Source organism: Trachurus trachurus (genome assembly GCF_905171665.1).
Source record: "Trachurus trachurus genome assembly, chromosome: 10".
Lineage (NCBI taxonomy): Eukaryota > Metazoa > Chordata > Actinopteri > Carangiformes > Carangidae > Trachurus > Trachurus trachurus.
In genome coordinates this window covers 38,389,137-38,414,473 of record NC_139894.1, presented here as the reverse complement: position 1 = coordinate 38,414,473, position 25,337 = coordinate 38,389,137, and the positions used below count along the sequence as shown (strand labels likewise).

The 25,337-nt window shown below is 41.9% G+C and overlaps 2 protein-coding genes across 2 annotated transcripts in view; both read right to left on the bottom strand.

Moving 5' to 3' along the window:
- Window positions 1-6,662, bottom strand: part of LOC310992310 (NACHT, LRR and PYD domains-containing protein 3-like) — a gene marked incomplete at both ends in the record, with an annotated part of 31,843 nt that extends 25,181 nt beyond the window's left edge. The window contains 4 exons of the mRNA XM_083980324.1: window positions 1,956-2,129; window positions 2,468-4,367; window positions 6,304-6,497; window positions 6,613-6,662. Of these exons, the coding sequence (XP_083836450.1) occupies window positions 1,956-2,129; window positions 2,468-4,367; window positions 6,304-6,497; window positions 6,613-6,662 (2,318 nt within the window). The remainder of the gene's footprint in view (window positions 1-1,955; window positions 2,130-2,467; window positions 4,368-6,303; window positions 6,498-6,612) is intronic.
- Window positions 6,663-18,243: 11,581 nt separating this feature from the next.
- The window catches only part of slc7a11 (solute carrier family 7 member 11), a 41,341-nt gene continuing 34,247 nt past the window's right edge, over window positions 18,244-25,337 (bottom strand). The window contains exons 8-12 of the mRNA XM_083980133.1: window positions 23,968-24,071; window positions 22,915-23,011; window positions 22,385-22,534; window positions 20,595-20,772; window positions 18,244-18,967 (exon numbers count right to left, since the gene is read on the bottom strand). Of these exons, the coding sequence (XP_083836259.1) occupies window positions 18,912-18,967; window positions 20,595-20,772; window positions 22,385-22,534; window positions 22,915-23,011; window positions 23,968-24,071 (585 nt within the window). The 3' untranslated portion in view covers window positions 18,244-18,911. The remainder of the gene's footprint in view (window positions 18,968-20,594; window positions 20,773-22,384; window positions 22,535-22,914; window positions 23,012-23,967; window positions 24,072-25,337) is intronic.

Below are 25,337 nucleotides of genomic sequence, written 5' to 3'. Positions count from 1 at the left end.
ACGTCGGACTAGAGCAGTTTAAATAGCGCGCTCTGAATGCAATTCCCCAATAGGAAGCAGCCACGGGGAGTCAGCTGAGCCATCAGCTGAGCTGCACAGGTGAAGACAGTTACGCTTTGCTGATTAAGAACTTGACGTCATGGCCTGCCAGAACTAACGCTATACGCTTAATTTAATTATGATTTATTTTCCATTGTGATTTAAGCTTACAGGTTCGGACTAACTTGTTTTCTGTGTAACATATAAATTAACTGTCAAAACGATTTAACGATCATATAAACGATCGTAGTAAACCTACGACCGGCCGTCTTACTTTTTAAATCATTATCTTTGTTTTAAAGTCCGTGTGAGTCCTGTAAAAGTCTTAATACTCATTCCTTAAATCCACAAGTAACACATGAACGCGCAGCGCCAAAACTAGAACGGTGGTTGCTCGTTCTCATTGCCCCAGGGCATGATGGGAGGCCGCAGAGCATCATGGGGGGTGACTCAACTGCGCATGCTCTATGGGCCGCATAACGCGGAAGTAAACCCGGAAGTCAGAAACTTTTTCGGTGTATGCGCCAGGCGAGCAACTTCCATTGAAATGAACGGCGGCCATTTTCCGGTCCGGTATCCAGTTAAAGCAGAACTATGCAAGTCGGCCGGAAATAGCTCGCTCCTTCGTTGGTTTCTCTTTTTTTTCCCCTCTCCGGAGCTCCCCCACAGTTCTGGGAGGCACATGTCACTGTGGTAAAAAAAAAAAAACTCGCCGCCACCACCACCACCTCCACCCCCTCCACCCCCTCCACGTGCTTGTGTTTACATTGGAAGCTGCTGAAGGTAGAGAGCGGTGTTTGCTAAGCCCTGCTAACACGGAGCTAATGCTAACACGGAGCTAACGCTAACACGGCCACACACAGACACAAAGACACAGACACACACACACAGGAATAAAGGTTCCAAAACGCGAAGGTGTGTGTGTGTGTCATGATGTATTACATTATCTTATAAAAGATCCATGGTGTGTGTGTACGTCTGTGTTAGCATTAGCTCCGTGTAGCCACAAGTCGAACTTCATGAGTACAGTAGGCTACCAACATTCTGTGTTTCCATGGTTTCCTCCGACTTTCCCAACTCAAACCAATCACGATTCGTGACATGCATGACGTCATCTGCGTTCTTATCTCGTACCTACATAATAGGTCACTCAACCATCACAGTGTCTCTGAGCCACAATAATTACAGCCCAAATCCTGCATAGTTCTGCTTTAATATAATACATCCATGATACAAACAGGAAGAAAAGAGCGACTCCGAGCGAGGTGAAATTCATTGCAATTGCTTGAATGACGTCATCATAGCAATCTGTTGAATTGTTCCAAAGTGACGAGCGACTGCAGCTGAGTGACAGAACGATTTTTTTGGAGCGACACAAGTGACAGCGACAAAAATAAAAGGTCCGGTGTGAACGGACCTTCAGTGAACCCTGAGATGAGGGAAACTTTTGCTCCCGAATGAGAGGTAGCCTAACTGAAACTCTGTCTCAGTCACCACGGTAACTGACTCTGTGAACCTAACCTGCTCTCTGGCAGGTTTACTTGAAAAAACCCGAGTCGCACATCGAATATCAGGCTACACGTCACCGCTAACGTTCTCTCAGATCTGAACTATCCTCTTCGCTTTTATCTCTTTGTAGGTTAATCAATCACCTTCCAGCATCCAGAAAAAGAGAAATAACTCACATTTTATTTGGCTTTCTTTCTTTCCTACAGATAGCTAAGTAAGACATGTAAGAGATATTTTTTCCAGCAAAGCAAATTCAAAGTTTGTGAAATTTGCCACTGCATTGAGGATAACATTAAATTACTTCTTGTTCAATCTGTAGACGGTGGCCCTGTTTCAGAAAGCAGGTTTAGTGAAAAGTGAAAAGTTGACTCAGAGTTAGAGGAAAATCTGGGTTTTCGGTTTCAGACCTCAGAGTCTCCAGTCTACAGTTTGGACTCTCCAGTCCAGCACACAGATCCTTCACTCCTGACTCCTGCAGGTCGGTCTCAGTCAGGTCCAGTTCTGTCAGTTGGGAGGGTTTGGACTTCAGAGCTGAGGCCACAATTTTACAGTGAGTCTCTGAGAGTTCACAGTCATGCAATCTGTGATAAGAGGAAAAATAAAATCTGTTCAAATAAAAATCTGATTTAAATAGTGATGAAAATACAGTTGGTGCATATGATGGTGCTACATGGTGATGTGATGGTTCATCTTCTCTGGGATGATCCTCATGACTCGGTCCTGCAGACCAGATTTGTTCGGCCCTTTTTAAAATAGAGTCTATTTCCTCATGAAGGAGTTCCGAGTCTTCCTCCTCTTCAATTATATTCAACAACAACAACCAATGATATCGCTATCGCTAAAAACTGTTTATCTGAACTTGACTAAACTACTGATCTGATCCACTGAACAATAATAGATAAATCATGTCTGGACTCACCGAGCCTTCCTGCAGTTCCTCACAGCTGGGATCAGTCTCTGTCGTCCCTCCTTTGATGTGTTGTATTTCTCCAGGTCCAACTCATCCAGAACCTGTTCTGACATCTGCAGCATGTAGGCCAGAGCTGAACACTGGATCTCAGAGAGTTCCTCTTCTGATCTGTTCTCTGACTTCAGGAACTGTTGGATCTGCTGATGAACTGACTGGTCCTTCATCTCTGTCAGACAGTGGAAGATGTTGATGCTTCTGTCAGGAGAGATTTCATCATTGTCCATTTCCTTCAGGTTGTTGATGATTCTCTGGATGGTTCCTGGACTGTTGTCTGTCTGACCCAGCAGACCTTCTAACAGCCTCTGGTTGGACTCCAGAGAGAGGCCATGAAGGAAGCGAACAAACAGGTCTAGGTGACCATTTCTACTTCTGAGGGATTTCACCATGGCTCTCTTCAGGAAGTCATCCAGGGTTAAATCAACATCTTGTTTTCCCAGGAAGTTCTGGAGGACCTGTGTGTTCCTGTTGGTGAAACAGTGGAACATGTAGACTGCAGCCAGAAACTCCTGAACACTCAGATGAACAAAGCAGTAGACTGTTCTCTGGAAGATCACACTCTCTCTTTTGAAGATCTCAGTACAGAGTCCTGAGTTCACCAAGGCCTCTGTGACATCCAGACCACACTGCTCCAGGTCTTCTTGGTAGAACATGATGTTTCCTTCCTCCAGCTGGTCAAACGCCAGCCTCCCCAGCTTCAGAAGAACTTCCCTGTCAGCCTCTGTCAGCTCCTGAGGACTCGTCTCATGTCCTTCACCGTACTTATTCCTCTTTCTCTTTGTCTGGACCAGCAGGAAGTGTGAGAACAGGTCAGTCGTGGTCTTGGGCAGCTCTCCTCTCTGGTCTGTGGTCAACATGTGCTCCAGAACTGTAGCACTGATCCAGCAGAAGACTGGGACTTGACACATGATGTGGAGGGTCCTGGACGTCTTGATGTGTGAGATGATTCTTCTGGACAGATCTTCATCACTGGACCTCCTCCTGAAGTACTCCTCCATCTGGGCGTCAGTGAAGCCTCGGACCTCTGTTACCCTGTCGACACATGTAGGAGGGATCTGATTGGCTGCTGCAGGTCTGGAGGTGATCCAGACCAGAGCCGAGGGAAGCAGATTCCCCTGGATGAGGTTTGTCAGCAGCACGTTGACTGATGACGTCTGTGTGACATCAGACACAACCTCCCTGTTGTTGAAGTCCAGTGACAGTCTGCTTTCATCCAGGCCGTCAAAGATGAAGAGGAGTTTACAGACAGCCAGCTGCTCTGCTGTGACCTTCTGTAATGTTGGATGGAAAACATGGAGCAGCCTGAGAAGACTCAACTGCTGATCTCTGATCAGGTTCAGCTCCCTGAAGGAAAGCAGAACCAGCAGACTGACATCTTGGTTCTCCAAGCCCTCGGCCCAGTCCAGAGTGAACTTCTGCACCGAGAAGGTTTTTCCAACGCCAGCGACGCCGTTGGTCAGAACCACTCTGATGGGTCTCTGTTGGACAGGTGAGACCTCGTCTCTCCATTGGACAGGTAAGTATTTAGATAACGTGTATCTCGGTTTGACAAAGAAGTAGTAAAAGATGTTGTCTCTCTGTTGGATACGTAAGTCCTTAAAGATGTCTTGGCATTTGATTGGAGTATCATGGAGGGTCTTCTTCTTGGACGTTGTCTCCAGCTGTCTCACCTCATGTTGGGTATTAACCTCTTCACTCTGTCCCTCTGGGATGTAAAACTCAATGTAGATGCTGTTGAGGAGGGTTTCACGTCCTGTTCCACTTCCTGTTCCCTCAGTTCCTTCAGTCACTCGTTCACATCTGCTCCTCAGACTGATCTTATGTTGATCTAAAACCTCCTGCAGACCACGATCTGCTGAGAGAGAAGAGACAGAGTCATCACCTTAAAGTGATAGTTCAACATTTGGCAAATTGGCCTGTTTGCCATAATCTCTATAGTCATAGCAGAAGGTTCGTTACCTTTATTTGTCGGTGTAAGCTGCTTTTAGAATGGCTGAGCTGAGCCGCGAGCTGCTCAGAGCTACGCTACAGAGGCTAATGGGATTTCATTGTTTCCCTCATCAAACTCATCAAATACACAATCCAACAACTTGTGACCTGCACATTCACCACACCATGAGATAATAACAGAACGTTACCAGACAGAGTTGTTTGAGAGGGAAATACAGAGACTGCTTGCTGAAAAACTGTCCCTGAAGGCAACGCACATCAGCGGTTTTGCATGAATTTCCCTCTAAAACAACTCTGTCTGGTAACGTTCTGTTATTATCTCATAGCGTGGTGAATGTGCAGGTCACAACTTGTCCACAGATCGTTTTGGAGTTGTTGGATTGTGTATTTGATAGGCAGGGTTGGGAGGGTTACTTTAAAAATGTATTCCAGTACAATTACAAGTTACCTGTTGGAAAATGTAATTAGTAACTTACTCTAAGTACTACAAAATTAAAGTAATGTAACAGATTACATTTAGTTACTTTTGGATAACTTTAATACCAAACATGCAAATTCAGTCACGCATCAATCCACGCAGAGGAAACAGGAAATGAAACGCACCGAGCATCCGCTAAATTTCAAAATAAAACACAATGGATAAACTCTCGATTGTAAATCATCACTTTATCAACATTAGTGACAGCCGCGGCACAAACCGAGTTAATACACACTCAAACCGAAGCAACAATAATGTTAACTGTACTCAACAAGCTAGTATTACAAGGTTTACAACAGATATGACAGACAACCTGGGCTGTGTGTGTGTGTAAAGAAGAGAGGGAGAGAGAGAAATAACCTGCTAGCTGTTAGCTACCGTAGCTCAGGCGTCGGTCTCCGTCAGGTAAAAGCTGCTGTTTATTCCTCAAATGAAGCTCATTAAGTTGTTTAGCCTCTCCGGTACAGTTATCCATCACTGCTGTTGAATTAGCCGCTAAACTGCTGGACGCTAAAACCGAGGGGCCGTGTGTTTACAATTCACGAAAGCAACGTGAACTTACGTGCCGCTCACACTCAGTAGAGTTACGTTAAGAGGCAGCGTAGCCTCAGCCACACACGGTGTGTGTATGGGCAGAAGAGGCAGAGCAGCTGTCTGTGCCTCACCTCTGAAACTACAACGAGACGGCGAGTGGCTTCTACGGCCGCTCTATAGCCTGTGGTTGATTTTTAAAATGTGAAGTAATCAGCTAAGTAATCTCTGTTTTTATCAAATGTACCGGTAATCTGATTACGGGGTTTTTTTCTGTACTTGTAACGGACTACAGTTACCCTTTTTTGTATCCTGATTACGTAACGCCGTTACATGTAGTCCGTTACTCCCCAAGCCTGTTGATAGGGCTGACCCAAAAAAATCGAAGCTTCAAAACTTTGTTCGTTGCCATGGTAATCGATCATGAAGTCTGTGATCGATTGTTTTTTTTTTCTTACCTTTTTTCCTTTTTGACACGGTCCTCATCTGCAATTATTACATTAAAATGAGTAGGCTGCTAGGCACCTGCCTGATTTTGGAGATATGCATTGTTTGTTTGCCATTACTTTAATTATTTCCGCTACAATAAAAATAGCTTGCACCGACAATTACAGATAACGAACCTACTGCTATGACTATAGGGATTATGGCAATGGGCCAATTTGCCAAAATGTTGAACTATCCCTTTAAATGTCAATGCTGTGTGATGGAACAATGACTCTGGAGAAAACAACAGGTCCTGGTTTCAGAAATGACCACATCAGCTGTTCAGCATGTTCAGTCTCATTTTGTACACAGCTGCTGCTCTGATTGGCTGTCTGCAGCTCACCAATGGTTCTGGGTCTTTGTCCACACTGGGGACAGGAGGGGGGTCCTGAAGAACCAGACTGGTCCCAGTCTGAGGTGAAGCACTGTCTGCAGAACCAGTGTCCACAGCTGCTGGAGACTGGATCCTTCAGGACGTCCTGACAGAGACCACAGCAGGACAGCTGCTGGTCCACAGAGACACCACTCCTCTTCCTCCTGTCAAGACATTTCTGGATCAACAACATGTCACATTCTCAGCTCCACATCTACTGCTCTGATTGGTTGTCCACCTCAAGAGGGTGGGGCATCAGTAACCGGAGGGTGATCCTACCCGTGCAGGGAAGTTACATGACCCGGCTCAGGTTGCAGCGGCAGCACCATTCATCCTATTAACCATTTTTCTACCATTGCAATGAGTCTGGAAACATTATTTTAAGGCCGATAAACTCTGCAATGTTGCTTTAAGGCGTTTACATGCTGAAGAAAATCGATTTCCAATTGCATTATCTGGGTGTCTTAATCGGAATTGGAGAACTCAGATATTAGTCAGACTAACACGTTTACATGCACTTCAGTTGTCCAGTTATAGTCGGATTGAGGCAAAAATTTGTTTTCTATAAGTCTCATGTTAACGTACTGACAGTTAGATCCCAAGTCATCAGGGATCTCATTTATAAAACTGTACGTAGGATTAGGGGTGGGACGATATGGGTAACTCACGATTCGATACTGTGGCGATATTTGGCCCACGATAATGATAATATCACGATACACGATATCTGCGATATTCGATATATTGCAAGAAATTTCATCAACGATATATCACGATATATGTGACTGAAAAAAAAACATAAAAAGGAAAAAGTCCCATGCACTTATTCCAAAACTTTGTACAATGTACAAATTAATAAACACTGTACAGCTGGAGACATTAAAGTGCATGAACATTAATAACATGTCTTATGTAAACCAGGACAGTGCTTTATGATACTGAAAAGTCAGTAGCAACTTGTTTTATGTAGTTTCTTATGCTTTCCATTCATGGTATTTAAAAAATCAGCTGTCAGAGAGAGAGAGCGAGCAGCCTCTTTGGTGATAAGAAGAACAAGTTCTCTAGTGTAGGACATGAGGAGAAAAAACATGCAGGTTTGGACGGAGTGGGGGGGGGGCAGGGTCATGCCCCCCCCCCCACTCCGTCCTCCCTCACCGGGCGAATGAACGGGCGATTGGGGGGAAAAAAGAAAAAACTCACTAGTCGAAGCGGCAGCTCTACGTCGCGCACAACCGCAACAGCGGCAACAACAGCAACAACAGCAACTACAACTTCCTCCTACAAATGTACGACCGTCGGTGTGACGTGCAGACGCAGTGGGACGACTCCTCAGTCCATGAGTTTCATGTCTCAGACCGGATCATGTAAATCAAGCTGCAGAAATATCCGGGGGACGGGAGCGTCGCGGTAACCGTAGTAACTCACACACACACAGAGACCATAGACTGTAGAGAGAGACACATACGCCTGTCTGTGTGGTTGCTGTATATTTTACCTTCGCAAAACAGTTCTTGCAGATTATATTCTTTATCCAGTGTTCTCCTGTCATCTGTTTCGTAAAAGCCAAAGTGGGTTCACACTTTAGAGTGAAAACTTGCGGGTGGGTCTTCTTCTTCTGCCGCTACTCACGCCTACTTTACCCTCATTTACGGGATTAGCGCCCCCACAAAAAGGACAGGAGAGATTAAGTACTGACGGTGAAAAAAAAAAAGTACTGACTGTGACAACGGGGTAAATGTGTGTTGTAACAAAAATATCGATATTTGCCGTCAGTGTATCGATTATTTATTGCGACAGAGAGCACAACAATATATTGCAATATCGATTTTTTTTCCCACCCCTACGTAGGATCGTTACTAAAAGTGTACGTACGTCCAAAAGCCAAGTTTTGCGTGCGCCAAAAAATATTAAGACTTATAAAACCCTGCGTACGCACACTTGTAAGCAAACTTCCCTTTATAAATCACAGAGTTCCTACAAGTGTGCGCAGCTGAATCCGCTTCACGTTCCGCCCTGTACACGCCCTGTTTTAACCCTAGATGGTCAATGCAAACCACCACATGAATGTGATCTGCATGTCAATGAGCCTGACGTGCTCTTGTTCTGTCGGTGTTGTGAATTATCTGCAGGTGTGAAAGTGGCGACGTGACGTGTTGCTGCAGCTGTTAACGGCGTCAGCGGCTCAGAGCGCACGCGGTGTTGTTTTGGTGCGCTGCCCTCTCTAATGCTGGACCCGGTTCGGCACATAGTTACAACAATGACAACAGTTCTAGTGAATCTGAAACAAGTTATTAACCATTCATCATGGTCTCACTCTCCCTCCTTTCTCCTCCAGCGGTGCCGTGGTGCAGCATTATGCACGGGGCTCACCGATGTATATAGGCTAGGCCTATTTACAGTAATTAGACTGATCGATAAAATTTGTTGAGTCAGTTGTGTCCTCCATCCTGAAATATATTCTGAAGAATTAACGAACATGACGATTTTATTTATGCATATATCGGTTTCTGTGATGAACAGCATTAAGTAGGACTGATAACAAGAAAACAGAGTGTAACGATTGTGATTACTGGCTTTTTCCCAGTCCTTGATATTTAATTGACTCTGATAGGACCGGATACTTTATCCCATGCAGCCGCGCCGTCCTCTCCTCCTCCTGCGCTCTGGGAGTGGACAATATGACGGAGAGATGGTGGTGATTAAGGAATTTTGATTTTGAATTTTAAATTAGATTCTAAGAAGATGTTTCTGAAACACCAGTCCAATGCAAAATAACGCTGTTGAATTAAATCACCATGGCAACATGGATCTAAGGCATACGGGTTGAAATTAAATGTGTGACGGCCGATAATAAAAACATAATCGTTCTTCTCAATCATCATTTCCTGAGTCTGACTTCAGTTCACCACCACACCGTCTGTGTCGCCAATTCCCCTTTTCCTCCAAACCATGCGTACGCATGGCTCAGAGTTTGCTTAGAGCTGCGCACATTCTCCTGTCAAGTTGTTTTTTATAGATCACAACCTTGGCGTGGAAAGTCACGTACGCCACTTTCAGCCCCGTTTTGTGCGTACGCAACGGTTATAAATGAGACCCCACTTAGTTAATCTGTAACCACTATCAGCTGCAGGAATAATACGACCTTTGATCACATCATATCATAAGAAATGAGTCAGTATAAACAAAGTAATAATACAGAAGAACCCGGGAGAAGTTACTTCCTGTTCCAGAGACTGCAGCAGCTCAACACACTAAATTAAGATCTGTTACAGTTTGGAGGTTCACAGGTTTGTAGCAGGTCTCTTACTGTGACTCTGCTCCGTCCTCGTCTTCATCCACACAAACACTCATCTTCAGGACTTCAGTCAGTCTGAGAGGGAAACCAGAAACACTGACTGTCAGACAACACACACACTCACACTAACAGAGTATACAGTATACAGTTTTAATGTGAATTATTCCGCTCATCAGCTCTTGTTGATGACTTTTCACACAGGGACAAACTGACTCACACACTCTCACACTTCAATAATAACTATATTAATAATAAATTATAATAATGTTGTGTTAACACTCACCTGCCTCAGACTTCAGTTTCTCTCCTTCTGCTCCGTTCATCTTTAAAATGGCGTCTGAACAGAGGCGTAGCTACCTGGCTGCAGCCTGAAGAACGGGGCAAAGTTCAAGGAAGGACAATAAACTCCACCTACTTCTGATTCCAGTTGTTTAATTGGAGGATTTGAACAGTCAGCCTTTACAATCACAGCAACGCCAACCTGTCAGAAAAGAAATCTCTTTTCTTTTGTGATAACCAGATTTGTTACTTGATAAACACAAAGACACTGTGTGAACAGTGCTGTACATATTGAAATATGAATTGGTGTTGTGGTGGAAGGTGGTTTGTGCATACAGTACTGAGTATGTGTGGGTCTGTGAGCATCTATGTGTTGGAAATAGTGGGGATGAGCTGGAATGGACAACTGACCATTGATCTACTGGTAATATTTATTATTAACTATCATTATCATCATTAATGAGCTGCTGGGAACTTTCACAAGAGGACTATATATTTATCCAATATTTTTTTAATATTTTACATTTCAAAAGTAAGCTTATACTGTCCGTCCCATAGAGGAACATGACAGCGGCAGCCTGTCAGTCAGCAACAGGAGGACTCTCCTTTGTATTAGAATTTGAAAAATATAAATAATCGATTTTTTTTCACCACCCCTAATATCAGATCAATATCGGTATCGGCCGATATTGAAGGCTGCAATATCGGTATCGTATCGGAAGTGAAAAAGTGGTATCGGGACATCCCTAAAAAAATATACAATAACTAGACTAAAACTAGACTAAAACAGAGCATTAAATATGAGTTTGCAGCATGAAATATTGAATTATTATTACAACAATTATTATGTATTACAACAATTAAGATGACTTGCAGTGCAAATCCAAGATTAAGATTTAAAGTTCTTTAAAAGAGCTCAGCCATAATGCACCTGAAAAGAGAAATGTTCTTAGCCTGGAATTAAAAGTGCTCACAGTTGGGCCTATCTCAGTTCTGCTGGTAGTTGGTTCCAGTTGTGTGCAGCATAACAGCTAAATGCTGCTTCACCATGTCTAGTTTGAACTCTGTGCTCCATAGTCCTTGGGCCAAGACCCCAAATTTCACATATCGGTATCACCTGGGAGGGCAAATTCTAGTTGTGATTTTTTTATTCCTACACACCCCTAGATTAAGTTTTGATATGATAGACCTTGCTGACTGGCAGCTTTATAGTATTTATCACCTCTTAAAGTAATAGACTGTTGCTGTTCAAAAACAAAAAAAGTGCTTTCCCTGGAACTCATCTTTCTTTCATCATATCCTCTCCTTTGGGTGTGTTTGAACTATTGGCCAGCCATAGAGACTTGTAATAGACCCTTAAGTAGTGTTTCAAGTAATTTATCTACAGTAATATAGGTGTAAATAAGCTTCAATTAGCCGATGGTCAGGTCTAAATCATTGCAATGTATTTTCTAATTAAGGATACTTTTTGACAAATTATATTTCTTCCCAATACCTTATTCCAATTAGATAGATAGATAGATAGATAGATAGATAGATAGATAGATAGATAGATAGATAGATAGATAGATAGATAGATAGATAGATAGATAGATAGATAGATAGATAGATAGATACCTTTATTGACAATAAAAAAAACTATGCTGGGTGGGGTGGTGGTGGTGCCGGCTCACTGAACAACCATGTGGTGTGCACATTAAAATATTGGATCAGTTCTTTATTTTGGTAACTGAACAATGATGAACGCAGTGAACAAAAGGTGGTGGATGTGAAAGCCTGTCAATTAAGCTTGAGGCAGCGGATAATCTAAGGTTCTTCCTTCAAGTTTCTCGGTCTGTTGCCTCATTGTACGAAGCTCAAGTTGCTCAGGCTCTCCCTCCAAGCCCAGATATTCTGCTGTACCAGGTAACAACATTGTGCACTCAGATCCATCATCTAAGATGGCATAGGTATCAAAGGTTTGTCCTTGCTAGAGAGTCTCACTTTAACAATGTTAAATTCTCAATACCAAGAATGCAAAGAACAATGAATTTGGGAGATCACAGGTACACAGAATGCTGAGACGATGCGTTCTCTTGATCATAGTGATTGTAACATTCCCACCAATGATCTCACTCTGACTGCAACATTCTGAAAGCCTCCAGAAATTACTCTAGGAAGATTTAAAATGGTCTGCATCTCTCTCAGGGCCAGGTCACTCTAAGGCTGCTAATGCCATAGTGAATGGTTGTGGATCATGTGCATAGGAAAGGGCAATATGGCGAGCAGAGAGGAGCTGTAACTGATCTAATAGGATATGAAATTTTTACAGTTCAGTTTCCTCTGTTGGCAACAAGTTAGTCAGAGCCATCTTCAACAGTATAAACCCATGAGGGTCATCATGGTTGAATTATGGGAATGAAGATCCCTCTACTCATGTGGAAAACCTGGAACCCATAGTTTGCTGCACAGGAGCCACAGGTAAAGAGAAGCTGGGATGAGCAGGGGGGAAAGCTCCAGTAAAGGGTGGGGCATATGAAACTGGAGCTGGCTGAGACACAGAACCTTGAGCTTGAGGTTGCTGTGCAGGCTGAGGGGGCATGTAATGGAACTGATATGGGACAACACTGCTTGAGTGATAAGCAAATGGTTTGGAAGACAGGGAAACCTTTCTGGGGTTCGGAGCAGGTACAGGTGCTGATTCAGATAGGTTAGGTTCAGACTGGGCTTTCTCACATTGGGGGGGCAGTAGGGGTCGTTAGATGCAAATGGTGTCTGTTGGGGCTCTATATTACAATCCTCTTCTGTATCTCCCTCCGAGTAACCCTGCTCATACTGCTCAACTCTGTCCATCAAGACTGGAACCATACCAACCATTATAGTTGTGCCACTCCAGCCTCAGATTCAGGAGGCTGTGATACAGGTGCTGCTCTGGCCTGTGGTTGTTGGGGAGGCCTGCCATAAAGTTAAGTCTGTAGATATCTTGGAGGCATTCTCTCCCACTGTGGCCTTTCTCCTTGCTCTCTCCCATCATGTTGCTGAACGGGTCATGGGTCCAATTTCCAGCATGGGTGTTCGCTCCGGCTCGAAGGACCATGAAAAAACTATGATGTGTGATGTTTATGGATGGATATTCTCATTCATCCAGGTTCATCGTTCTTTTCTGGGCAAACTGAATCATAGGCAACTGGTCTTATATTTATCTGGGAAGACGTTTCGCCTCTTATCCAAGGGGCTTCATCAGTTATACGCAACAAGTCTCACTGCACCTGCTAGACAAAGACAGTGGAGTAAGACCCAGGTATTTAACCTCTGTGGGAGTGGTCACCAGAGTACCTGTGGGTGTGTTTACAAAGGTAGCCTACTGGTTTCACACATTTTCGTAATTAAAAATAAACATCAACAAATCCACACAACTGATATTGTTCATCGTTGAGCCATCAAGGATGAGATTACTGATGATAGATAGATGATTGATAATTAATTCAGTGGCACTGCTATTTGTAGTGGACAAATGAGGGTCATATTTTGAGCCTTAAACACTGCAAGTTATAGCTGCTGAGACAAAAAAAAAAAGAAAAAGAAACAATGAAGGCTGATTGGTCTGTAAACAACAGGTAGAACAGCAGCATGAGGTCTCTCAAAGTGTGTTTATTTGAAAACGGAGTGTATGTATTGTTTCTGTGCTCTTTGTTGTTTCTTCAATGTCTTTTAAACAGCCAGACCCCATCTGGTCGGGCTGTTAACATAAATTGAAAAAAGCAAATATACAGTACACTAGTGAAATTGTGAATATTTCCCCGTGTGGTTCAAATTACAAAATTCAAACTTCAAATTTCATTAAATTCAGTTTGGGGAAAAGTAGTTGGGGAAAAGTTTTTCAGTTGTAGAATATTCAAAAGTTAACATTATTTACTAATCACTGTTGTGGTTTAAAATTAGGTGCAAAATATAAATCAATAAATGTATATGAATATTGTTTATTTGACCAGTTTGAATTTAATTTAAATCACATTTTGTTCCTGAATCCACCCTACTGCTGGGATCAGAATAATCCTGATTTTTTGGATCAAAGTTATCCCAATCCTACTGAAAAGTTTTGAACAACACAAACTGAGGGTTTTATCCAGATCAAAACCAAGATTGGATTACGTGATCTGATCTGATCTCAGAATCCGTTTTTGGTTTTGAACAACCCATTTTCAAGATTTGAGCCAATCCATTATCCAAAATCCAATCGGATTACCTTTGAACAACTGGGCCCTCAACAGACAGATTTTCAGGAATCTCCTCCAGATTCAGTGGAAGTGGAGCAGGGAATGGAGTTGACTTCACTCTGAGCATCAGTGGAGTCCAGGCTGAAGATGCAGCAGTTTACTACTGTCAGAGTCTTCACTGGGTGAACAGTCAGATTGTGTTCACACAGTGAAAAAGCGTCGTACAAAAACCTCCCTCAGTCAACGTGAACAGAAACTGAACTGACTGCTGCAGCTGGAAGAGACTGATACAGACACACAGCCAAGGTAACAGGGGGAACTGACTGCTCCTGTGTGAAGTAAACATGCAACATTTTTCAATTTTCTGTGAAGAACCCCCACCCCCATTTTTCCATCCCTCATTGAAAATGATGCAGTTTAATGTCTCATTGAACTCTGAATAAAATAGAGGAAATAAACATTTAAAGTAGAAAACAAAAAAAAACATCATGGAATCTATTTATAAACCAAAATGTATTCTAAACTTTTGACTCATCAATATAGCCACGTTTGGCAGAGAACAGCTGAACACACTCGAAGCATTCTACAATGGAAATCAAAAAGTTCTTCCCATCTCTGTTGCAGATGTTGCCCTAAATGTTGTGGGTTTCTTTGCTTTCACTCTTCTGTCCAGTTCCTCCCAAAACAACTGGATGGGGTTTATGCCTGGAGACTGTGCTGGCCCCTCCATGTTGTGGTAGTTCTGGCATAGCTTGAACTTATGTTTTGGGTCATTATCTTGCTGTAGGATGAAGCCCTACCAACTAGGCTCATACTTGAGGAACCTGAATGGAGCAGCAGAATGCTGTGGTAGCTGTTTTGGTCCAGGGTGCCTTTCACTCTGTACAAGTCATCAACACTCAACAACTCAGACCCCCAGACCATCCTCCATGTTGGACAGTTGATGAACCATCCTACTGGACGGCATACAAAAATCCTCTGTGATAAACAGATCAGTCCGTAACACTTTTTTTCTAGTCTTAAGTGTCTATTGGTGGTGGCCCAGACAAGCCTCTTTTTGTCTTTTTGTTACACATTATTTTTCAATTATAGCCTCGCCCACTTGTTGTTACAGGAGTGACCACGCCCGCAATCCCTTATAGCTGGTTTTCAGTCACGTGGTTATGATGACGCGAAGGGGGCGGGGCGATGTCAGATGGAGGGCAGAAAGTGGAGAGCGGTGCCTGAAAATGATGGAAAGCGAGTACTCCGAAGCTTTTGGTCGAGCCTGCACGTAGCAGGTATCACCAAAAATTAGAGAAATATATCGGATACGATCCATACAACCTTAAGTCGGGAGAAAGGAAGCAGTGAAACACACCGCCTCGACCAGAGCGATTGATATAACAGAGTGGCGACACTCCCATAGAACTCCCATAGAAATACCGAGTCATTTTAAGTCATAAAGTGGTAATAATCTTTGCCATGTACAGTAACCAGAGACTTAGACCTTAGACTGATCGGTTCATTGTAAAACATTTATTTATTTACATAAATGTGGTGATTTCAGTACGTAGCCCAGAGGCAGCCCTGCTCACTTTTCATTCAAACAAACTAATGCCACTGCCACAGTTGTTCATTTTCATCAATAAGACCCTGGTCCCCGGTCGGGGCTTCCACAGACTCTGCACTTCTCCCAGAACAAACATCGGAGCAAATTCCCAAGCGTTATAAACTGACCACAGACTCTGGATTAAACGGTGACATGTTAACAGCGCTAAAGCCAGAATTAAAACAGTTTTTAGCAGCTTTACTGGCTGTAAACTGCATGCTAATTTCTGTTAGCCCGTCTATGGTGTTTTACATTATACATTAGCATTAAGCTAGCGGACTTTATATGCTTAGTTGTGACACTGGCTGTGTGTGTTTTGAACGTTGTTTCAAACTATGTGGGTTTGGTTGAACATCTTAGATGCTTAAAAATATATTGCCGCTTAATATATTGCTTTACTCCTCTTTCTATGTGCCATTTTTACTGTAGGACAGGCTAGAGCACCGTTTGTTTACTATGGTCACTTCCGTCCCTCCCACACACCGTTTTTCGGTCAGTTGTTGAAATTTGAGTCCTTTATGTGTTACTACCTTAGGAACTCTCAAGTAACTTTTTTGATTTTCCCGGTTTGAACAGCCGTAGACAGCGCAGACCGTAGGCATTTTCCTATTCTTTTCCTGCTGGTGTAACGGATGTGCACTCACTCCACCCATAAAAGACGTGCTAACCAACCTGCCAAGTGGTTGTCAACCTCTTAGCGAAGAGGTTAGCATCGTCGCCTCTGGTGCGGGAGGTCGTGGGATCGGACCCCACCTAGGGCAGGCCGTGAGAAACACAACGCAGAGGGCCAGATATGACATCGGCTACACTGGCAAAACACTTCCTGCCCTCCATCTGCAGTCGTGACGTTCCGCGTGACGTCACCTGAAAACCACCTATAGTCCCGCCCATCTCAGTTATGGCTCCGCCCATTTCCTGTTACAGCCCACTTTCCGACAGATTAGAAAAATGAAATAAATGTATAGGTTAGTAAATAATCCATAATCAATATTATTGGCAGTAATAGAGGGCACCAAAATAAAGATTTTGCTTAGGGCCCCATGAAGGCTTGGGCCGGCCCTGGATAAGACTACACAAATATACACATCGTAACGTGTATGATAATCCGCTGCGCGGATTGATTACCCAAACAGCGCAAAAATCACTGGATTTATACAATGGCCAGATTTATACGCTAAATGACGCAATTTATAAATTGATAAAAGTTGTCTTTTGATCAACATTGTGTCTCAAATGATGTATTTCACTCGTAAGCCGTGTAATAAGCGGATTTCTCGTTATGGAGAAATAAACCCTAGGATGATGAATGGAACCCCGATGCAAATGACCGGCTGTCACCTTAGGTGTCACCTTATTTGTTGATGGAGAACTTCACCGTGGGCGAGATAGAGCGGTGACTCACAGGAAAACAGTTGATGAAGTGTCAAGCACAAGTGAAAATCAAAAACTTTCTGGAGTTGTGAAACGGGTCAAAGACACCACTGGTTACAGCTGTCCACTGCAGTATCCCAACGATGCCATGTCTTGCTATTTTATATGGTTGCTTCCACCCACACGCTAAAGTTCTGGGGCCTCATTTATCATTGTGGATACACCTTTTTTTACACCCTTTTTCCCCCGTTTTGTGCGTACGCACTTTTCTCTGCCAAATTTGGGATCTATCAAGCCAAAACCTGACAGGAAAAAGTGCGGACATTTACACCCATTTTGACCCTGGCGTACCGTGATTTACACCTTTTTTGAGGAACAGGAGGAATTGGCGACACCGTTGCTGAGTCAGAGAACTGCAGTGTGAGAGGGAGAGAGGAGCGCGGAGTAGAAGAGCAGAGTGTTTCCCCTAGGATTTTTGGCTAGTGGTAGTGGTGGACCGTTGATGCTGGCAATCCAACATAATACATAACAACATAATAATAACACTAGGCTATATGTTAATTAATAAACAGAGCGGATTGAGGATTTTGCTTTTTTGCTTATACACACTCTAGTGTTACGTCCGACAAGGATCAAACTCGCCAAGTTTAAAAACACATCGGCAGCAGCGCACACTGATCTGCAGCCTAGACTGTTATTATTCTGTCACCTGAGTTAACGAAGTGCACGTGTGTTTGGAGCTGACGAGAGGAGAGAATAAAGAGGAGACAACGTAAACCCAGTCCAGTAGAGCTGTAACTGTGTAGTGGAAAGCCATGCAAAGTAATGGTAACTATCCTGGAAATCCTGCTTTAAATTGTTTAAAAAAAAAAGATTTTCTGGGATAAAGGGGCAGATTACATAAGATTATTATTCATTCTGCTCCCTTTTGTTGAGATGTGGGAGGTTTTTGTTTTTATTGTAGCTTATTAAAATGCAAGATAATTTGTCTGACTGATTTATTGCCCCATGTCACCGTGTATCTCGCTATCGGAGAAGTTCCGCTTCTTTCTTCTTTGTTTTCTTCTTCTACCCCTTTCCTTGGTTCTGTCTCCTCAGCTCTCACCTTCTTTCCCTGTTTTTGTTGGCAACCACCTCAGAACAAACTTTGATGTTAAAATCAAAGGACAGACACGATGGACAGAAAGATTAATCCATTTATAGTTTACAGATTATTTACATTCTTTGCGTAGAAAAACTAAACAGACTGATTTTTTTTTTTACAGTTATTCTAAAAACAAATGTATCTTATTGCTATAAACTTGTAATAACATACATCAACACTACAATCTGACCATAAAGAGTTGTGCAACATGATGAATTAAGCATTAGCACCATTGTGTAAGTACTGTCTGATGTCTCCAGACTGCTGTAGCGTCATTCACATTGTCGGTAGATTATAAAAATGGTCAGATATACTATCTACACAATGAGACACATTTTGTTTATCACACAGTTTGTCACATGACCCAACCATATGATACTATCTGTTAAAACTATAGAAACAGTCCAGTCTGTGCCATGTGCAATGACCTGCTGTGTATGGACACAGTTAGTAGTACAGGTTAATAAAATAAAAATGATCAGATGGCTCCAATATAAATCACCACAGTGGCATGTGCAATGACATCACTGACATTAGAACATGTTTAACAGCTGCAGCAGCATTGTTTGTATTGTTTTCACCTTATGAGTCTGTGTGCTTGTGTATCCTTGTACCAAATAAAAGAGTTTGACTCGTATTACGTTGCGTATATAGACTTTTGAATTGAGGGGAGTCGACTGCAGAGTGCATGTGGTGTTCCAGTTATTGCTCAGTGGGGACGACCTCCAGGAGGATCTGTAGAGTTCTGTTGAATGAAACTGAGACAGAGAGAAGAACAAAATGTATGATTGTGTGCACCTCCATGTGGTGATAACGAATACTGCATTTTTCTCCGTTACAGTAATATATAACTAACAATAAGGTATAGAAAAAATATCTCAGATTTTATGTCATGTTCAGTTTTCTCTCTGATTGATTGATTTTTACAGGCATAACCAAAGAAGTTAAATCAGCTATAACTCTTAAATGCACCCAAATTTAGGCCACTTGTCCACCGCATCTGATCACTTGGACTTTGGAGTTTTACAAACATTTGTCCACTTTCAAAATTTAAACATACCAAGGAAATTTTACTTTAACCTTAAAGGGATAGTATATATTTTTTAAAGTGGGGTTGTATGATCTACAAATAGCCCCTAAGTACTTTAATTGCAGTAGAAGACTCTCTGCACTCTAGGCTTGGGCGGTATTACGGTAATACCGTATACTGCAGGTATTTAAAAATAGCAACGGTATCAGTTTCAATACCGTCATGAAAAAATGCAATGCACTTATACAGGAGATAAGGATTAAATATTAAATAAAAGTAATTTAATGTCTAAAATTAATTATATGTCCAGTAGCACTTATGTGTGGTTGAATTTTAAGTTAGTTTAATATGTTTTAGCCTACTTTTAAACAACACTTACGTCATCATTTTTAATTAGTCACGGTAATACCGTATACCGTGGTAAAATGTGGAGGAAGCTTGACGGTATCAAAATGTGGATACCGCCCAAGCCTACTGCACTCCTCCCGTTAGCAACGCCAGCCCATAGCCCTGCCCAGAGATTTACAACATACAGTGTTGTGAACAGACCCAAAGAAACGGCCTATTTTCACGGCCTAAAAGAGGTTAATGGGAGGAGTGCAGAGAGTCTTCTACTGCAAGTACTTAGGGGCTATTTGTAGATCATACAATCCCACTTTTAAAAAAATGATACTATCCTTTTAAACTCTTTGGCCCTGTCCACAAGTAGATGCAAACGGTCTAAAACGGATACTTTTCTATGCGTTTGGACATAAATGGCGTTTTTGGTTGTTAAAAATAGATGTTTTCAAAAACTCTTTCAAAGCAGTACAACAAAGTATGATGGTAGTCATGGATGTAGTAAAGAAAGATGTGATTGAAAGTGCCCTTTGGTACTGCTATGACTGGTCAGTTAAAACTATATCGCCACCTGCTGGTGTGGCAGCAATGCACAGTGTTTTTGCGTTTACATGTGGACAGAGATTTCTTTTTAAACATGCTGATGTGGATGGACATTTTTGGGAAACAGAGGAGGAAAAAACTGTTTGCAAAAATACCTGGGTATGTGTGGAGTAGGCCTTAGAATGGGGGAGTTTAATTATGATGCCATATCACAAATTGTGATTCTAATTCACCTCATATCGTGCGCAAAAAGGCCTTTTGGACTATGAAGTGACAATAAAAGGATAAATTGTTTTGCCATGTTGAGTTACAGTAAGATGTTTTTCACATCTCCTAAACTGTAGGTCTGATTGTCTCCATTGCTCTTTTTTGGACCAAGCAAGATCCAATAAATCAAACAGCTCCTTCACACATCAGTCAACATTCACAAATATCTGCTTCTATCTGCTTCTATGTACAGATAAATGAGTTACCTAGAGCTTTCTGGAGCCACTTTGGTTTTTGATCAAAGTAGAGGAAGACGTAGTATGCTGGGATGCCAGTGAGGGAAATAGCAAATCCAATCCCCGTGTTCACTGGGTCCGAGTACAGAGACAGGAAGACCATGAAGAAACACGTGAGGCAGAATATCACTGGGATGAAGAGCGGGACCTGCAGAGAAGTCAGGAGAGTTGATATTCATAAACTGTATGTAGTGGTTTCATAAAGTATTGAGACCCAATTAAGTTTTTGCACTTAACTGTGTTAACATTCAATTTTAAACGGATTTGGACATCATCCAACAAAAAGAGCTCACACCTGTGTATACAAAGTACCTCTCTGTAGACCTCCACAATAAAACTCTAGGAGGCAGAGATCAGGGCAGCATTTGTTATTCTATCAGCCTCCAGGAATTACTAAAGCTTTGGATATTCCCAGGAGTAGGATAGCCTTAAAGGGATAGTTCACCCAAAATTCAAATTTCACTCATTATCTACTCACCCTCATGTCGACTAAGAGCTGTGAGAAGTTTCAGAGTCCTCCGTTCCTTCTCTGAGTTACAGGGGGGTCCGCACAGCAGTATTTGTCCATATAATGGTTGTCAATGGATACCAACTTTCTTCGTCCAAAAAGACACACCAAAAAACATTCAAATACCTCCATAGTGCTCGTCTGTAATGTCCCTCTTGTATTGAAGCCCCGACATGAGAAACTGTTCCGTCGGAAGAGCAGTGAACTGAGACACTGGGAGCTTCCGCTACAAACAAGCTTAAAATATAGACTTTTTTTTTTTTTTTTCGGAACAATTTCTCATGTCGGGGCTTCAATACAAGAGGGACATTACAGACGAGCACTATGGAGGTATTTGGATGTTTTTTGGTGTGTCTTTTTGGACGAAGAAAGTTGGTATCCATTAACAACCATTATATGGACAAATACTGCTGCACGGACCCCCCCGTAACTCAGAGAAGGAACGGAGGACTCTGAAAATTCTCACAGCTCTTAGTCGACATGAGGGTGAGTAGATAATGAGAGAAATTTTAATTTTGGGTGAACTATCCCTTTAATAACTGTTTAATGGAAGATGAGCTAGGACCTTCCCTTAGAGTTCACTGCCTGAACAAATCCTGTGCTGTGATCCCAGACCTTTAGAAAACGGACTGTGCCATTTCTTAACCATGGCCTTAGCTTAATGGCTCATCTAACAGCTTCACTCAGTGTTGTATGTATCTACCAAAAGTCTTTGTTCCCATGTGTTGAGCAGGCACAGTGACCAAAGTAGCTAACCATCTAATTTGTTTAATACACTTGACGTTCTTACCTTCAGAGGTAAGAATGTCAAGTCCAAGTATCTGTGGGTGGATGCTAATATTAGCTTTTTCTTAAGTTGCAGTTTTGCTAACTAGCAAGTTGATAGCTTTCATTTCCAGTGTTGGCTTATTGGGTTATTTCATTTCTAATACAAAATACCTTACAATATGTCAAGTTTCCAAACACTAATTTCCACCGTTGGTCATCCAAATGCCGCGTTGGAATTAATATTGTATTTTCTATTCTGCAACGTTTATTTGAAAGCTTTAGTTTTACAAGCAAATTACCATGAATACTGCCGAAAATGACAGATTTTCACAATTCAGGTTAAAATCAAAAGTGCAAAGGGGTTGAATACTTAATGTGTAGTGTATAGAAGTGTATATATATATATATATATATATATATATATATATATATATATATACAATACAGAAGTAGGCTACTGTGAAATGCAGTGATTGTGTCTGACCTTAAATGGGCGGGGCAGGTCAGGCTTTTTGTAACGGAGGTAGATTAAACCCAGCACCACCAAACCAATGAACAGCCAGCGCAGGAAACTCATGAAGTTCAGCAGGCCGTAGATGTCTCCCACAAACAGCTGGAGCATGGTCATGGGGTACTGCACAAAGAGATACACACAACACACACACACACACATGCAAAAAGCTTAGTAAACTGTATGATGCGGTGTACTGCGGTGTATAGGCTCAGAAAATGAACTATTAAAGGGATAGTTCACCCAAAATTCAAATTTCACTCATTATCTACTCACAGCTCTTAGTTGACATGAGGGTGAGTAGAAAATGGGTGAAATTTGAATTTTGGGTGAACTATCACTTTAAATAGAGACAATCCATCCATTATCAGAACAGCAGGTAACCACAGAATTATTATCAGTGCTTCGTTACCAATGAAACAACAATTTTGAAGATATGTATTCAGTGTATGGTGAATATGTGTATGTTGTTTTCATTCTCAGTGTTACTGCAGTAATCTGACCAGGATGAGAACAGCAGGCAGTGGAGTGTTCCTGCGGACATGGATCATGGACAAAACCTCAGGGAGCTGTCCTTCACGTGAAGCCACGTAGAACATTCTTTTCAACACACACACAAAGAGAGAATAAACATTTAGTTAACTGAATGACTGTATGACCAAACAAGTTCATTTTATATATAAACAGGTGTCAGGATGTGTGATCTTTTACATACAATAGCGAACATAAATGGAGTAAAAAGCTCTGAATGAATGTTTGTGTGAACGGGTGAATGTGGCTTGTAATGCAAAGAGTTCAGTGTTCAATAAGTCTTGGGAAGAGTGATATGTAATCAATAACTAAAAGTATAAAATAATAATAATTAAAAAAAAAAAAAAACCTTAACCCTTTAACAACCCACCAAGAAGAAACCAGTGAAAAAATGATTTCTTTGCATTTCTTTTACCCTTAGGTGAATCATAAGCACAATCATTGATTTTTTTTTCAACAGACCCTGTGGTTTCTAAAATATTGATCTCTACCAAACGGTTGAGATGTCACTTCATGGTTTAAGTACAGAACTTCATACAAATACCAGAGACAGTAGATTAATTCACATAAAATGCTAATTTATGAAGAAATAAACAACAAAAAATGTCTGGGGCATTGAATACACTCTATTTCTTTCAGTATGCCACAAAACGCCTCTGGTTTTTATTACAACCACGAAAAATATTTCGTCAAACAAGAAAATATTGCATTTCTAATTTTCCCATCTAACAGCACAGAATTATTACAATCAATACACTTCTGATTACTGCAAAACATTCATTTTTGCATTCAAAAAGGAAAAGAAAATCCTGCAAAACAATAGAAAAAAATTTAATTTCTCGTTTTAATATCTGAACACTGTCTGTACTGTGTTGGTGCACCAACAGTCATGTTTTTTGGGACACAACAGTCACATTTCTGGTAGATTTTATAGCAAAACAGTCAATTTTACTTTACATTAGTTCAAACAAAAAGTGATTTAGTCCTGGTTACTTAACTGGGGATAGAAAAAAGGAAGCGTGTACCTGGACAGGGCGAAGAGGCAGCCGTTCATGGAGCCGTAGCAGGACAGGGCCACGAACACTGGAACAGCAAATGAGAAGTTCCCCATCAACTTCTCAGCAAAAGTCTGAGACAGACAAACACAGCACAGTAAGTCAGGTTGATGTGGGCTTCAAAGATGCAGTATACTGTATAGCCATATGTCAACAATGAGTGTGTTATTTAGTGATTTAATGGATCAAATCAAATCAAATCAAATCAAATAAACTTTATTTGTCCCGGAAGGGAAATTTGTCTTGGGCAAGTGGCGTTGTATCAGCTGCTTTGTACTTGTAATACATACATACACAATAGTAACAATGGCACACATATCCAAGAAAGAAAAGAGAAAAAGACAAAGTGTGGAGAGTGCAATAAATAGTTTAAGATACTTATAATACAAGTTCAAATAAAAACATACTAAAAAACTAAAAAAGAACAAGGGATGTTGATTAAAGCCAGCAGGTGAACAGGCAAACCGGATGTAATAGATATGATTGGCTGATTGATGGGTTGATGGGCAGGGGATCCACATAGGGGAAGGGTTACCAGGGTTACCAGAATGGTAGTGCCAGGAACCATCCCCTCCACCTGACCGAGGTCAGATGGTGGGGTGGGAGGGGGCTAGGGTAGTGGATCTGCAGCAGTAGGCCTCCCCACTACCCTAGTGGGGGAAGGGAGGTGCCTCTACCACGAGAGGTGTTGGTTTGTTTATTTAGTAATGAGATGGAGGTGGGAATGAAGGAGTGTTTAAAACGGTTGGTCCTACGCCTGCTGGCCAGGGCCGTTGTATAGGGGAGAAAGGTGATGATAATTCTAGGGGCCCAGCGCCCAGTAGGGCCCACAAAAAATCCCAGTAGTCTAATCTTTGTATGACTGAATTATTCTGCCTAAGACCCTGACTAATACTCATAGTAATGCTACATTAGCATCAAAACAAAGTAGGCTAAATAAAAAATTATAATACATACGTAGTCTATGAAAAAAAGGGGAAAAGACAGGGGGCAGGGGCCCACTTTAGTATTCTTTCAGGGGCCCCAGAATTCCTAGCAACGGCCCTGCTGCTGGCTCTATAACGCCTCCCTGATGGCAGCAGCTGGTACTCTTGAAAGAGGATGTGTGAAGGGTCACTCAGGATCCTATTTGCTCCCTTCACAACTGTTCCCTGCCTGGAGGGACTGAAAGTGGTCGTGATCCTGTTTCCCCACTATCCTCAGTGCTGTGGTCACCATTCTTTGGAGTCTGGCCTTACACTGGACTGTGAGGGAGCCGAACCACTTGAAATATTGTCTCTACATATTACTATTCTAGTGACATGTGTTTTTAATGTAGTATAATTTTAGAGATGTACCAT